The sequence below is a fragment of the Balaenoptera acutorostrata genome, chromosome 17, assembly GCF_949987535.1.
Source record: "Balaenoptera acutorostrata chromosome 17, mBalAcu1.1, whole genome shotgun sequence".
NCBI classification, from domain to species: domain Eukaryota; kingdom Metazoa; phylum Chordata; class Mammalia; order Artiodactyla; family Balaenopteridae; genus Balaenoptera; species Balaenoptera acutorostrata.
In genome coordinates this window covers 37355229-37372748 of record NC_080080.1, presented here as the reverse complement: position 1 = coordinate 37372748, position 17520 = coordinate 37355229, and the positions used below count along the sequence as shown (strand labels likewise).

General features: G+C 34.9%; 1 protein-coding gene across 10 annotated transcripts in view; it reads left to right on the top strand.

The window, feature by feature from the left end:
* The window catches only part of VPS13B (vacuolar protein sorting 13 homolog B), a 769553-nt gene that overhangs the window by 449433 nt on the left and 302600 nt on the right, over positions 1-17520 (top strand). For 9 of the 10 annotated variants that reach the window (XM_057531718.1, XM_057531717.1, XM_057531723.1 and 6 more), the window contains exon 31: positions 15448-15651. The exons of the other annotated variant lie outside the window; for it this stretch is intronic. In XM_057531718.1, coding sequence (XP_057387701.1) covers positions 15448-15651 — 204 coding nt within the window. The remainder of the gene's footprint in view (positions 1-15447; positions 15652-17520) is intronic. 10 annotated transcript variants of the gene reach the window in all.

The following is a 17520-nucleotide window of genomic DNA, read 5'->3' as shown; positions in this document are numbered from 1 at the left end:
CAGAAAGGATTCCACCTCTAGTCCTTGCTTATGCAAGATTAAATGAGTATCACTGACAAACTAAGAAATTGTAATTTTTTGTGTGCCACATAAAAACACATCCCACCTAATCCTGCCTACCCAAGGAGGAGTCAGTGTAAAATTCCCAGATAATTTTCAGTTTGTAGTTTTATGCCCTACTTAATATTAGCTATTATTTTCATAGCATTTTATAGTTTAAAGAGTACTTTCACATATTTTACCTTGTTTAATTTTCATTGCAGCCCAGGGCACTTCTTAGCACTGTTAATCACGTTTTGCAGTGGAGAAAAACGAAGCTCAGTGTTGCCCAAGTTCACACGGCTAGCTTGAGCTCTTTAACTCCACTACATTGTAATTCTTCTTGGCCTTTTTATTGAAATAGCTACATCAGAACAATATAGAGAATAAGAAAATGTATTCTCCACCCACCACTTCTGTTCTACAACTTGCTTTTTTAACTCTACCTTATACATATTAGACTCATCACTTGGATGTTCATCATCTCATTCATAGTCCGTTGCATGGATGTGCCAGGTTGTTTATCTTTCCTTCTACTAATGGACATTTACATTTTTTATCTTTCTCTATCACATATAGTATTAAAATGAATATTCTTCATCATTCTCCTTGTACACATATAGTAGTTTCTCTACAGCAGTGCCTTATAAAAGACCTTTCTTCAGTGGTGGAAGTGTTCTATATCTGCCCTGTCCAGTACAGTAGCCACTGGACAGATGTGGCTGTTGAGCCCCTAAACTGTGATTACTGTGACTAAGGAACTAAATTTTAAAAATTGTATTGAATTTTAATTAACCTAAATTTCATTAGACACATGCAGCTAGGGCTGTTGTACTGGACAGCATGGCTCTAGGTTATATAGATAGGAGCGAAATCATGTCATAGGTTATGCACAGCTTCAGTGCTGCTGGACATCACCAAATTGTTTTCCAAAGTGATTGTATCAGATTTACATTCCCAGTGGCTGAGTGTGAGAGTTGCCATTGCTCTACATTCTGGCAAACACTTGGCATTAATACTGTTATACTAGACACTACAGACAAGATTGTCTTAGGACTGGTTGTAAGTGGAAGACCCTTAGGGAAGAATATTTGCTGTCTACAACTGGAGGCAATGCTGTGATGTCCTAATATGATTAGATACATAGATCTGTCCCCTCTAATGTATGGTGATAGAAGGGCGTTACCTACCATACAACAGGGAAAATATACCAGATTTTTAAACTAAATATGAGACTGTGCACTTGTTGCTGACTAGAAGATTCTTGATTGGTACCTTTCGTTAAACCACCTTTATTCTGATTATTTTGCATCTTGAGATATTCATATTTTAACATCACGTATTAGATTTCCTGAACTATTGCTGCGTTTTTAAAAACTACTAATTTTCCTTTACAAATAAACAGAGTTGCTTTATGATCATTGTATGTAAATTTGAGAATCTTGAGTTCTGGTCCCTATTTTTCTTTGACCAATTTTGTAACATTTGTGGGTCTGAAGCAACTCAATGCATTATAAACTATATAAAATAATGTGGCAATATTGTTTTTAAAAAAGGAGTTTCTTTGTTATATACCAAATTTAAAGATTCCTCATCTACCTCCACCGCCAAAATTCTTTCTATCTACTCTAGTCTGTTGTCTTAGAAATATTATCTTTATTAAGTTTAATTTGACATCTCAATTATTTACCCAACTATATCACGCATATACATTTTAATAAAGTATAATCTTATATTTTATTTTGAAAACCAGTTCTTATATTAAGTATAGAAAAGAGGTAAGAGAGAGGACTGAATTTGTAGTCAGAAGGTGTGGTTTCCAGTTTAGACTTTGCTGTCCAGTCTCCTTACCTAAGTCATCAGCCTCTATAAAATGGAGTCTACCTGTCACACCCTGTGGTTGGTGATTTACCTGAGATGATATTGAAAAGTATCTGCAAACCATTTAACTGTATATAAATTTTAGAGTGGTATTATTAATATTATTACTATCATGTGTATATTTATGTATTTTGCATTATGAACCACTTTATAGTTAGGTAAGAGGATGGGAATAATGTGGAATAATAAGAATGTAATTAAAGAGAAAAAGGTTTAAATGATAGCATTAGAAGCATACTAATAAAAATGAATTTGGTAAGAGATAAAGAGAGGTATCTTTGAGAATATTTTTCTTAAAGATTTCCCAAGCAATTTAGAATTAGGAAATTTGCATTTAGTCCAACTAATTCAGCTACAATTTGCTTTATGTAAATACTTGTATAGGGTTATAGGATTTTTTCTTATTATAGAAGGTATTTAGAAAATTTAAAGGACCTATCTTTCCTATTTAATAATACATATGAACATTTCTCTTTCTGTGTGAACAGTCTTTCAAAACCTCATTTTTAATTACTCACCAGTGTGTTTAAATACCATTATTATTGCTGACAATCTTTAGCTGAGATTTTGAGTAAAGGGGAGCCAATTCTGAATCCTGATTTAATGATGGTTTTTGAAAGGAAGTCTTCTTTGTAAACATAATTTTAGGAGTAGGAGATGATGGGTAATGATTGATTAGTAGAGAAAGAGGGAATGTTACACATGAGAATTTCATGGAAATTTTCAAATAGGATTTTCAAATTGGATTTGGAAATAAATAGGGAACCTGTTAACTACCAAAACCAATTGTTTTAGTAAATGAAATGAAAAAATGGAATAAAGATATGAAGAAAATATCTGAATGAGAAAGAGTGCTAACACAGTTGGATAAAGTCTGGGTGGTTCATGATTTATTATAATAGGAGTTGACTTGCAGCCATAGAAGATTTTATAGAAGAATCCTAAATCAGGAGTGTTGCCAAAGATGTGTTACAGAAACATTAGAAGCAAGTAGGAGGTCTGACTATCTTTTAATAAGGACACATTATAAATTTGACCTATTTTATTACCATCTTTAGAAACCTAAAGAAATGAAATCTAAAGAAACCTGAAGAATGCAGGGGTTTTACTAAATTTACAGTTAGCCTTTCAAAGTCACCTATGTGGGAATTGCAGTAAACTTCACTGCTAAGTAAGACCATTCTGGGCTCTAATACATTTAAAAAGTTAACTTTTATGCCATGTCCTTGCACGTTTTAGAAGTCCATGAAGGTTTTACATAAACGCACCTGAAATATATTAGTATAACATTCTGGAAAAAACTCTCTGATCTCATGTTATCAATGAATGATTATGTATTATTATTTGAGTTGAAGCTATGGAAATAAAATACACTCATTCTAAAAATTTAATGTTTGAATATTAACGAAAAAATAGTATTAAAAATTGCACTATTTTATTAGTATAAGAAGGAAGAGATTGCCTAATCTTGTGAAATTTTATAGTATGTGTGTGGTGTATGTTAGGCTATTTAAAAATTAAAAGGCTAGAATGACATTTGACAATGCTTTTGACATTTTTTTTTCTTTCCCATAAGCCAGCCTAACTTTTCTAAGCTTTCTTTTGTTGTTGTCCTTTTTTTTTTTTTTCCGCAGTGTTCTCAAGCCTTTCACATCTTGTACTTACAGAATTTGCTATTTGAACCTATGTGTGGAATTTTGCATTTGTTCCCGTTAAATTTCACCTTATTAGTTTGACTCTGTTCCAGTATTTTGTGATATTTTAGAATCCTGGTTCTCTCATTCACTATATTAGCTGTACTTCCCAACTTTGTCATCAGAAAATTTGATAAGACAGAGTTATATGAATTCATTAAAATTAATGAATGATAAAAAAATTATTGAATTGAGCCACATCCTCTGGCATGTTACTAGAGACCTGACTCCATATAGATATTATTATTTGGATTGGGTATTAAACCAGCTCTAAATCCATTTTACTATGTTTTCATCAAGGCCATATTTCTTTATTATATTAAAAAAATAACTTAGTTTCACATCTTCATAATATCAAGTTCCATAATATTGATGCTGATTTCTCATTGTTACCATGATACAACCAGAAAAGAAATAGGTTTGGTTTGGCTTGATTTTTTGGCTGTGTTGGGTCTTTGTTGCTGCACGTGGTCTTTCTCTCATTGCAGTGAGCAGGGGCTACTCTTCTCTGCGGTGCGCAGGCTTCTCATTGCGGTGGCTTCTCTTGTTGCGGAGCACGGGCTCTAGGCACGCGGGCTTCAGTAGTTGTGGCTCGCAGGCTCTAGAGCGCAGGCTCAGTAGTTGTGGCTCACGGGCTTAGTTGCTCTGCGGCATATATGGGATCTTCCTGGACCAGGGCTCGAACTCATGTACCCTGCATTGGCAGGCGGATTCTTAACGACTCTGCCACCAGGGAAGTCTCTATTCTTAGTTAATTCATATAACTCCTAATATATACCACTTTCTATTCTTTCTATTTCTTTCTATTTCTATTTTGATGAAGGGTTTCATCAAAACCCTTCTGATGATGAAAAATCAATTTTGTTGAAGATCAACATCATAATTACATTTTTTACAAAATTGAAGTACCATTTCCATTTCTTTATATTCTAGTACGTCTCTTAGTAATTTCTCTGAGATCACACAGTGGTTTCTTTGATCACACCAACAAATTTTTCAATGCAGTGCATGTTCAGTTAGTGCATTTCTTTAACACATGTTTCTAATGGGATGAGAATTGTTATAGTTTGATATACTTTTAACATCGATCATACATAGTATACCTTGTAACTTTTAAAATCATCTTGTAAATATACCCCATTTATAACACGAGTGAGCAAGTGAGGACTTATCAGCACAAATCTGTGACTGAAAAAAAACTTCAAAGCTCATGTTTGCCTGAAGATAGACAGTGAAAGTCTGCTTTCTTATTTGCTTAAGCAATGAGAGTATTTTGAGACTCTTCAAGTAGAAAGAGCTAAATGTTTTATATTCTAATGAAGTTGCCTATAATTTAGCCATCAAAAGGAAAATAACTGGTAAATACTGCTGTCATGTCATTTTTACTTTACACACATAAATCATTTAAAATTTGTATAACTGAAAAAGGTGAGTTTTGTTACTACCCCATCATAAAACCATTATTAACATGAAATCACTTGTTTATTTAAAAGTTTATATTGCTTGAAAATTAATTTTAGTTTCTGAAATGTATGAAATTCTTAGAAAATGATTTAATAACTGGATTACTCTGTTTTTGCTCCTTTATTTATTTTTTTTTTTCTTTTTTTTTAAACTTTTTATTTTTATTTTTTTATTTTATTTTTATTTTTTATTTTTTTCAAACATCTTTATTGAAGTATAATTGCCTTACAATAGTGTGTTAGCATCTGCTTTATAACAAAGTGAATCTGTTATACATATACAATATGTTCCCATTTCTCTTCCCTCCTGCATCTCCCTCCCTCCCACCCTCCCCATCCCACCCCTCTAGGTGGTCACAAAGCACCGTTGCTCCTTTATTTTTATAACCCCCTTCTTTCTTTTTAGAATGTGAAATACATGATTAATTTATCACTTGGACTAGAAATGTAGGGAAACCATTTTCTTGCCTAATATTCTGTTTCAACTCAAGGAATTATTATAGGGCCCATTTGCTTAAATTGAAGTCTCTGCATCCTCAGTGTACTTTTTGATTTTATAATACAGAGTAAGTGAGACCAATGGATTCAGTCTGAAATCAGGCCAGCGGCTTCTTTCTCATCTACTGTAGTAATAAAAACAACCAGGTGTCATTTATAACATACTAAACATGTTAAAATTACACATTTACTCCCAAAGGAAGCTTATGTAGCTAGGTACCATTATCTTCTTACAGAGGAATCTGATATTCACTGAGTTAGTTGACTTCTCCAAGGATATATGTATAGCTTCTAAGTGGTAGAACCAGAATTTGAATATAATTGTGACATTAAAATTCATGCTTTTAATGCAGTGTTACTATACTGCATTTTCCTCGACCATGTACCCTAATGGTAACCAACTGTCTTGTAGATGTGTGCCCGTCATCATAGAATGGACTGGGCCAGAAAATGTAAGGGAATCCTAAGAAACCTATCTCCTTCATTGGAGATTTAATTGAGAAGTACATATACTGGCATTTGTGAATCAGTTGTGCTGCTGAATGCATATAAAGCATAAAATAAAACTGAAGATAGAACCCTGGACATCACTAATAATTGAAGGGGCAAACAGAAGACTCTTGTAAAGGAGATCGAGGGAGCGTGGAGCCATGCAAGCTCATGAAGGAAAATTTCAAGAATAAACAAGATGGCAAGAATAGCTTTATATATACTAGTTATTTACTTTGTGTCAGCTGTTACTTTGCATGCATTAACTCATTTGACTCCCCTCAGTGACTTTATTTTTCAGATGAATAAAATGAAGCACTGAAACTTTTATTTGCCCAAAGACACCCAGTGGTAGGTGGCAGAGCTAGAATTATGGATCCAGGCAGGCTAATTGTGCAGTCTGTGCTTTTCACCAGCATGCTGTACTGCCATTTTGAATTGTCAAATGCCCAGAAAGTTTAGGTGAGTTAATGACTGAAAGTCATCCATTGGATCTGGTAATTAGAAAATCATTTGAGGATGTTTTCCAGTAAAATTTCAAAGGAAGGATAAGGATGACACCTGATAGCTCTTGGTTAGAGGAGAAAATAAATAGTGAAGAAATAGAAATGCTGAGAGGAAAATAAGGGAATGTGACAGGGTGGTAGCTAGAGGGGTATACAGGGCCTTAGGGAGAGAGTTTCTCTCTTTTACAAGGAGAATTACTTGAACATATTTTAGTTCAAGTAATTGAACTTGAATGGTAAAGTAGCGGGAGAGAAAAAGAAAAAAATGAGAGTAAAGTCCCCAAGGGAAGTGAAGGGAATAAAGAAGAATATTTGTTATTTATTCAACTTTCATATATTAAAAGCCTACCATGTGCCAAGTAATGTGTCTAAGTACAAGCTGGTGAGAAAACAGACACTGACCTAGCCTTCAAGAGTGAAGTGAATTAACAGAGATATCTTGGCCTTGAAGAGAAGAGATGCTTCTTCTAAACAATTCGGTGAAAGAGGCAGGACAAGTATGAGTTTATCTGTTTTATAAGTGAAATAGCCTCAGATTTACTGGTTCTTGTCCATGCTCCCTTCAGTTCAGATGGCAGAGATAGGATGTTCCAAGTCAAAGGGATGTGATGCTCTAAGTATCAGAATGTGATGTTTAGAATCAATAAGGATGCTAGTTTAGGCTGTTTAAAAAAAACAAAACAAGGGAGCGGGCATATTCCTCGGCCCTAGTCCAGACCTGCTGAATCAGAATTTCTGTAGGTTTAAGAACTTAACATTTGTAACAAGCTCCGGGTGATTCTTCTGCACGCTGAAGATGAGAACCCCTGCCTTAAGTCATTGGTCATGGAAATCGGCAGTTGGTCTCAGCCTGATGGTCAACCATTTACATCCCCTGCCCTATACACTCTCAAGATTACTGTCACTTATGGAGACTTGGTGACAAAGATGTAGACATTTAATTTAATCAAGACATATAAATTTTACTTCTTTTTACATTCCTGTTTTCTGGCTTGTTTAACATTTTGTAGATCTCAGTTGAGCTGTAAGTAATGAATTTTACTTCTTTACAGTGAGTTCCCAAGATATGCCTATTCAGCAATGGGCGGTAAATGATTCAACATGAGCTGTTTCTTATGTAAACATACAAAAGGCCTGACCCAGACTAAATCAATTTAAAAAGGAAAACATTAAAGCTATGTTTCCTGTTGTATACTTAAAGTCTTCTTTGGTTCCTTATGATTATACCATTGACCAACTATTTCAGACTTTAGTTTATCCTCCTACACCACCTGCTGAAATGGTTCAAATGGTATGGGAGATGAGTTTCGGAAGGGCAAAGCAATTACAATTATAACTCCTACATTTTAGCTAATAAAGCAGCTTTTTGTGTTAAGGGTAAGGGAGTTATGAGCATCTTGACTCACTCCCTTTCCTGATTTGAATTGCTAAAAGGTTTTAAAAACTGCAATAAGGAGGGAGAGCAAAGTTCATAGAGCCTTTAGAAGGATGTGAAGTTGAGACAAGAAAATTTGATTCCTATTTATGATGTCAAGCATTTCTATTAGAAATTTAGTTAGGAAATAATATGAAGCCTTTCTTATTAAGATATTGTACTTGTATTTTCTTAAAGCAGATATTGTTAATATTAGGCATTCTGGTCCTCACTGAAGCCATAAAGTTCTTTTCCTATGATTAGCTCCCTGGTAAGGTATCATTCTATTAGAATTCTTTAATAATTTTGCAACTATTTCTTGTGCTATGAAAATGTAGTGCACTAAATCAAAGCTCTCTTGAATAAAATATACTTTAATTTTTGGCTTTGCAATCAGATTGTTTTTCACTTTTAGGCTATTTTTAGTTATAAAATTCTCACTTAGGGAAAACAGCATTTTAAAAGTTGTACAATGATTTCCAGCCTTTGAAAAAAAGTAAATTATTTCAAATCTTATGTCTGTAACTGTTTATATTTTTATACCTTAAAAAAATATCTAGTGTACCATGAGATGCAAAATGTACCTTTCACAAGATATCTTGTTCTAATACTGCTTAATAAAAGTTAATGTATGGTATTTGAATGAAAATATTTTGAATATGTTTTCTTAATTTAGTACTGAAAAACAAAGCAAAGTACTCCGAGTATTCTATTTTATAATAACTGGAATTGGTTTTAAGTATACATAAAACAAAATGGGTATATCTTATACTTTAAAGATTAGTGAATATTTCAAGTTGAGGAATAGTACATTGTAACAATTGATGAATCTACATTGATACATCCTAATCACCCAAAGTCCATAGTTTATATTAGGATTTACTCGGTGTTGGATATTATATGGGTTTGGACAGATTTATGATAAGACATGTATCTATCATTATAGTATCATATAGAATATTTTCACTGCCCTGAAAGTCCTCTGAGCATTGCCTATTCATTCCTGCCCCTGACCAACCTGTCTCAACCATTGATCTTTTTATTATCTCCATAGTTTTACTTTTTCCAAAATGACATATAGTTGAAATTATACAGTATGTAGCCTTTTCAGATTAGCTTCTTTCACTTAGTAATTTGTCTTTAAAGTTCCTTATGTTTTTTTCTTGGCTTGACAGCTAATTTCCTTTTTGTGCTGAATAATAGGATGTACCACCGTTTATTTATCCATCCATCTACTAAAGGACATGTTGGTTGATTCCAATTTTGACAATTATGAATAAAGCTGCTATAAACATTCAGGTGCAGGTGTTTGTGTGGACATGTTTTCAGCTCCTTTGGGTAAATACCAAAGAGTGCAGTTGTTGGATCATATGGTGAGAGTATGTTTAGTTTTTTAAGAAACCGCCAAACTGTCTTCCAAAGTGGGTATACCATTTTGCATGCCTACCAGCAGTGTATGAGAGTTCCTGTTGCCCCACATCCTTGCTAGCATTTGGTATTGTTAGTCTTCTGGATTTTGGCCATTCTAATAGGTGTGTAATGGTATCTTTTTGTTTTAATTTGCTTTTCCCTGTTGACATATGATGTGGAGCATCTTTTGTATATCTTCTTGATCCTGCTCATATTTTAAAAACCCTTTTTCTTCTTTTTAAACAATTATTTTATATTTCATGTGTACTAATCCAGTTTGTGAAGTCTTTGAGGGTCTGTTTCTTCTGCCCATTGTGTCTGTTAGTCTCTCATTTCACTTGGAACCAAATGTGCAGAAATTCTTTGAGTTCAGATTGAGTTCAGCTCAAGAGAATTTGCTTTTACCTGTGATCTGGTAGCACTGTCTACCTGGCACAAGCCTCTCCAAATTAAAATTTTTTCATGCCACATTGGAAACTCAAAACCCCAAATGCTGTCTTACGATGGCAAAGTCTTAGAGGGATTTTTTTTTCCCCCTGTTTACCTGTTGCTAAGGCTAAGGTCAAGATGACTAAGTTGGTAAGTTACCTTGTCTCTTTCAGCATGGGCATTAGGAGGGCTTTTTTCCATTTTTTAAACTTTTTTAAGTTTGAAATACTTGTAGATTCACATGAAGTTGCAAATACATCTCCTGTGTGCCCTTTACCCAGTTCCCTTCAGCGTAACCTTTCACCAGCTTTATTGAGGTATAATTGACAAATAAAATTGTAAGATATTCAAAGTGTACAACTTTATGATTTGATATATGTATACATTTTGAAAGGATTCTGCCATTGAGTTAACACATCCACCACCTTTTGTGTGTGTGTGAGAACATGTAAATTCTACTTTCTTAGCAAATCTTAGTAAATTTCAATTATACAATACAGTGTTATCAACTATATTCACCATGATGTTATACATTATATCCTCAGACCTTATTCATTTTATAACAGAGAGTTTGTGCCTTTTAGCCAACCTCTTCCTATTTCCCCAACTGCATAGCCCACGGCAACCACTTTTATATTCTCTGCTTCTATGAATTTGACATTTTTTTAAATTCCACATATAAGTGATATTATGCAATATTTGTCTTTCTCTGGCTTATTTCACTCAGTGTAATATAAATAAGCACTCCGGGTTTATCTATGTTGTCATAAATGACAGGATTTTCCTTTTTTAAGGCTGAATGATATTTCATTGTATATACAGTTGACCCTTGAACATTGCAACACGGATCTACTCATACACTTTTTATTTTTTAATAGTATGTACTGTGAATGTAGAACCACTGAACTGTGGAGGAGGAACTGTGGGTATGGAGGGCTGACCATAACTTATACATGGATTCATAACTGCTTGGAGGGTTGGTGCCCCTAAGCCCCAAATTGTTCAAGGGTCAACTGCAGATGCCATATTTTCTTGATCCATTTATTCATTGATGGACAATTAGGTTGTTTCCATACAAGGTATGGAAAAGGCTTTTGTGAACAATGCTGCCATGAACATGGAGTACAGATATCTCTTTGCGATTAATGATTTCATTTCTTTTGGATATATACCCAGAAGTGGGATTGCTGGGTCATATGCTGGTTCTATTTTTAATTCCTTGAGGAACCTCCATACCATTTTACATAGTGGCTGTATGAGTTTACATTCCCACCAACAGTGTACAAGGTTTCCCTTTTTTCCATATCCTCCCTGCATTTATTATCCCTTGTCTTATTGCTAATAGATATCCTAACAGATATGAGGTGATATCTCATTATGGTTTTGATTTGCATTTTCCTGATGATTAGTGAGCACCTTTTCATGTATCAATACCTTTTGGCCAATTACATGTCTTTGGAAAAATGTCTATTCAGATCCTTTGCTGGTTTTCTTAATTGGGTTGTTTTTTGCTATTGAGTTATATGAGTTCCTCTTATATTTTGAGTATAACCCCTTATCAGACATATACTTGAAATATTTTTATTCTAGAGGTTGCCTTTTCATTTTGTTGGCAGTTTCCTTTGCTGAGTAGAGGATTTTTAGTTTGATGTAGTCACACTTGTTTATTTTTGCTTTTGTTACCTTTGCTTTTGGAGTCAAATCCAAAAAATCATTGCCAAGACCAGTGTCATAGAGCAGACACCCCTGTGTTTTCTTCTAGGAGTTTTATGGTTTCAGATCTTGCATAACTTCTTCCATGACTATAGTACAATATCTAAACCAGGAAATTGACATCAGTACAATCCACAATTGCATTCAGATTTCACAAGGTTTTTTTGGTTGTTTTGTTTTGTTTTTTGGCTATGCCATGTGGCATGCAGGATCTTAGTTCCCTGACCAGGGATCGAACCCGTGCCCCCTGCCGTGGAAGCATGGAGCCCTAACCACTGGACCACCAGGGACTTCCCTCACCAGTTTTATTTTCAATCATTTGTATTTATATGTCTATATGTGTGTATAGTTTAGTGCAGTTTTGCCACATATGTACATTCATGTAACCACCGTCACAGTCAAGACACAGAACTGTTCTATCACAAGTCTTCCTAGGAGAGCTGTTTTTAATTCACCCTTTGAAGGTTGATGTAGTCCTTCGTGACCCCCGCTTTTTATGCAGTCTCCTATAAATAGATTCATCCATCTCCTTAGGTGGGCCTTGAGCTTTATCTCCTCCTGTGCGATTATCAGAAAATCACTCTCTGCAGGATTCAGCAGAAACCCTAAGAGCAAAGGCTGGCTTTGGCAGGTGCTTATTTATTAGTGTTCCTAATTTCACTTTTTTGGGGTGGCTTTGCACCTTCTATTCTCTAGTGCCAGCTCTGAAATGTGTTTAAAAAGATGCTTTAAATTGTCTGCAAGCATTTTATTTGTTTCAATCAGAAGATTCACTCTGATTTTCTAATATGCCATATTTTGGAAACAGGTAACCATGGAAATATTAAAGAGCATTTATCTTTATAGTTTTCATTAATAGTTTTTTCATAATTAGAAAAGTTGACTTTGTTTTATCATGGTGCCGTGCATCTATGATTAGTTGATGATTAGATATATTATTCATTCAAAACCATATAAGATAATGTATTTCAGGAATGGTCATAAAATTTATAATGGACCTCTTTATGAATAGTTTAATTTTCAGTCATACATTTTATTTATTTCTATAATAGTTTTAATATTGAAATAATTAAAACAGAGAAGTTAAATAATTTCTCCAAGCTCATGGATCATTGAAAAATCTGACACCAGAGTTCACATGAGTCTTTTGCTTATCCTATTTTCTACAACTCAGATTTAAATGGTTTCGCAATTAACTTTTAAGTTGGATTTATATACCCACATACTGTACATTTCTCTGAACTTTCAAATCAGGTTAAAATGACAAATATATTTTTCAATTTCAAAAGCAAACAAAAAGAAAAGTGTAAAATCTCAAACCCTGGTTCTTAGAAAACTTAAAAGTTTGAAATTAGCATGTTTAGAAGTATTAAGCTATTGCTCAATATACAACCCATTTTTACATGAGAAGAAGAACCTGTGGAAAGTCATGTTTTCCACAGACAGATGATAGGAGGAAAATAGCTTGATTTAAGGCCAAGAGTAAATATGAGGCATTTCAAGTGTAGGTGAAAACTAATGACATTTGGTGTTTCTCTGGTTTTTATCTTATGACTTTGCAGTTTCTTCAAGTGCCAAGAAAAATAGAAAGGCCGATGTTAATGTTGGGCTAGGTTGCTTTGTTTGTCTTTTAATATAGTACTAATTTTATTTCCAAATATACTTTTTCTTCCTTCAAAGGGATTCTTAAAAGTATTTTAGTTTTCTTTAAAAGTAGGCTTAGGGAATTTATGTAAAATGTAGAAAGCATTGGCTAGTTTAAAATAAGTAAATATAACTTTTATATGGGGAATAATAATCTAGGGAAATAAGCTAGGCCACCCACTGCCAAAGATATTTGCTGTATGTCAGAGTTTATGTGGCCCTGCAGCAGCAGTTTACTGTCTAAAGACTGTGTGTTCTTATTGCTGTGGACAGATGGATTCTCCACTTGAGATTTGTAAAGATTTGTGTCAGTTCAGATCAGTGAATTGAAACAGCATTTACTGATTGCTTACTAGGAGATGTAGTTTCTGACTTCAAGAAATGTATGCTATATTGAGAAAGACTGACAGGTCCTTGTGATGTTCTTGTACTTATAAGTACAGAAGGACCCTAAGAGCACAGATTTGGGAGGAAGGGAGTTTGAAGAAATGGTGGTCAGGAAAGGCTTCATAGAAAGTGAAGTTTGAGCTGTGCCTTTAGAATTAACAGGTTTACACCAATATTCAAATGAAAGGAGAGCATTTGACCAAAATAGGTGTACTCACAATGTTACTCCCTCTCACCTGCACCCTCATTCACTCCTTTTTTCTTTGCCTTCATTAAGGCAAAATGAAAGTGTTCATGGCTGATTTTATGGGCCCTATTTTTAATGCAATTCTTAGGTTCAAGTAAAACTTCAAGCCACCTTTCCTTGCATGCCCATTCCTAGATTGTAATTTTCTAAGTTAGAAAAAAGAAAACAAAAACCAGGTTCAGCTCTTACCTTAGGAATAATGAGAGTCCATTCATTCAGTTTCTCTGGTTCCCACTATGACTTCTTGACCAATGCCTGTTTGTTTCCCTGTTCTCTTATCGTTAACACCTTGTGGTATTTCCCTGCCTGAGCTGCCTGTTCATTCATTTGCCGTCCTATCCCTGCTCCTCTCTTCACTTGAATTCATTTGCCTTAGCCCTCACCTTGCCTGGCCTAATGCATGCCATCTCCATTCCTGCACATCTGGCCCAGACATCTGCCATCTTGAGTCTCAGTGGTCATCCACCTTCCATCAGTATTTGACCAGCTTCTGGGCATGGTCTGACCCACACTGTTTACTTAGACAAGAGGTAGTCTTGATCACATTCACACTGTCTCTCTGTAGTTTTCAAACTAGGACTCAGTGCTTCCCTCCCTTCTCCCTCCACTAATTAGTTTCATTAGTATTCAATTGATATAATTAATTGTATTTCTTTTCTAATCACTGCAATTGTATCTATACTAGTAAAACTATTTTTATCCTTTATGTAATTTCACTTTTGTGTTGATTGAAACTTTCATGGGGGACAAATGTTACTTTCCTTTTGATTACTCACTTTAAAGCATCTGTGAACCAACGTAACTAAAAAATTACAAACTCACACAAACTTAGTCTTATCTGGCTTCCGAATCCTGAACGCTTTTCTTCCCACCCTACCACACTGCCTTGCTATTTTCAGTCTAAAACCTTCATGAAACATTTAACCATTTACTTCCTCTAATCTAGCTTTAAGCTGCTGATAATTTTATTCATTTGCTTAGCCTTGGGTCCAATAAGATCAAAGTTCCAACTCTATATGGACCAGTAATCCTTACTGTGTTTCTACATCAGTAAGCAATGTACTCTTGTCAACAATTTAGTCTATATGATGATGGGTTATATAAAGGACCAAAGGCAAAAGGTAGGGGAGTTAAATAGATTAGCAAGTCTTCATCACCTTTCCTAACAAGACATCAGAGTGCTGAGAAGGGAAAGTAGGTGTTTAGCATTGCAAAGAAGACAGGGTTTTGAGGCAGAACCCTGGATTTAAGTTGCAATTTTGTCCACATAGTAGCTCAGTAACTTTGGCTAAGTCTTTCAACCTCTCTGCATTATTTTCTCTTTAGTAAAAATGGAGATAATAATATGACCTCACAACATCTCAAGGATTTAAATCATAAATGTGAAAGTACTTAGAAAAATAGCACAGTGCTGGGAATAATGTAAGAAATCATTATAGGGTAGACACTGTAAGTGCTAAGTTTTGGGTATGTTTTCAAGTCATTAGTATGTGGTAACTTTCTAATACCTGCCTCATAGATTTGATTAACCCAGTAATCCAAAGGAAAAAAAAGGTAATAACATGATGTTAGCGAGCAAAGTAAACATAGAATACTTATTTTATCTATTCGCTTTTTTTCACTGCCTTTACAGGAGAGCCTTGAATTTAGGAATTCTTCGAGACCCTGGATCAGAAATTGAAGACAGACAATACCAAATAGATCTGCAGTCCATCAATATTGGTACTGCGCAGTGGGATCAACTAAAACCAGAGAAGGAAAGTGGCACAGGAGGGGTGCTAACAGAGAATGAAAGAAATTCTCAGAATCCAGCCCTTGAGTGGAATATGGCCAGCAGGTGGGAAATGGTTGAGAAGCTTTCTCCACGTTCTAATATTTCATTGACAGAAGAGCAATTGATGATACAGTCTTTAGCACGCCCAACCTAAGTGTTTTAGTATTGTTTCTGCATTTCATGATGATCATTAAATATATTTTGTAATTGTAGCTGATGATTTTGCTTAGAAACCTGCTAGTCCTACCACTGTTACACTGCAGTTATTACAAATTTAAGGTCATGTCAGAATTTTTTTTTTAAAGCTTGTTAGTTGATGAAAGGTTCCACTTCAGGCTAAGGATTCATTCACATTTTCCCTTAAAATCCATTATATTCAAAGCCAGATTTTCCTTATTATTATAAATCCTTGGCCCCCAAATGTTCCGTTAAATGGATATTCACAACTTAAAAAAACAAAGATAAAACTAAAATAAAATCAATGTAGGTACAAATAGAGAATTAAAAGAAAGAAATGAATGACTAACTCTGTGCGTGGGTTCTCAGGGAAGGTTTCACAGAATATATGGCTTTTGAATTTGTTTCCACAAAGTACGAGTGGCAGGAGAGGGGAGGGGGCATTTTGAACTAAGAAAGCTACTGCAGTATAAAAACTTGGCATGTTTTATTCACTTCTGAATACCAAGCACATAGTATCATGCTTGGCACAAAATAGGAAGTTCGTGAATATTTGAGTGAAATAGTGAGGGATCGAATGATTAGATGATTAAGGAAAGCTAACAAATCAAGTGACTGAATGTGAGTGTTCCTGAGAGATACTGATTCAAATAAAGACAAGAAATTTTAGATCTGGTGCTGTTTAGTTCTGCTGATTAATCTTGACAGAAATACAAACAGAACCATAATATCATTAGATTTTTGTTTTTCAATAGGTATTACAGGTAGAACTCAAAAGATATACAGTGAAGAATAATTTACTCCCTTCCCTAACCATTATTAAATGGCAGTCTTTATAATGGTTTTCATTTATTCCTCCTGATACATTACTCACATTTTGTCTGTAATCATAATGTGTTTCTGTGTGAATGATTGGGAGAAGGAAGTAGGGAAGTTAAGCATAAGGAATCATCAAATTTTAAAACTTGCAGATCTCTTGCTTCCAAAACCTTAATTTTTCAGCTGACGGAATACATCAGGGTTCAATCAGAGCAGGACAACCGCTATAAGTATTGTAACATACGGGATTTATTTTAGGAATAAGACCTTATCCAATTGTGGAAGAAGCTGGGTGACCTGGGTAAAAATTTGTAGCACCCCAGGGAACCTGGGAAGCCAGGCACGTCCAGTGGCTGGAGGGAGCACCGAAGGCTGGTAGGCAAGTCCATGGGAGGTTATTGCTTCTGCTTCTGGAGTTGAGCCTACAGTTGCTATTGGCCAGCAGAGCCAACAATCAGGAAAAAGTCACAAAGGTGGGAAGAGTGAGGACAAGCTGGAATCTGCTGGTACCTCTGCATCGTAATTTCACTGCTATTTAAAACAGTATGACTGTCAGAGAATATTGTCTGTTATTTCTCTTCCACATTCCAACTCCCTTGCAATTTTCTCTCTAAACTCTGAACCATTCTTAGCAAGTTATGGAACAAAACCACTACAGCAAACTACGTTTGAGGAGATTCCTTTGCTTGTCCAGTGTCACTTAAAAATACAGCTAAGTGTGGAACCTCGGTTTGCTTCCTCTTAGTCAGCTACTTTTCTTGTACTCAGTACTCTGACGCCTTACTCTTATGCTAAGTTCATTGTTAGTTAATCACTTCTTTTTCTTTTAGCAACCATTTTTACTACATCTGGGCTTACTTTTATAATCTGAGGTAATGAAGTGATGAGAACTAAAATAACCTGTACTGATGTCTGCCATGTGCAGGTTACACATTA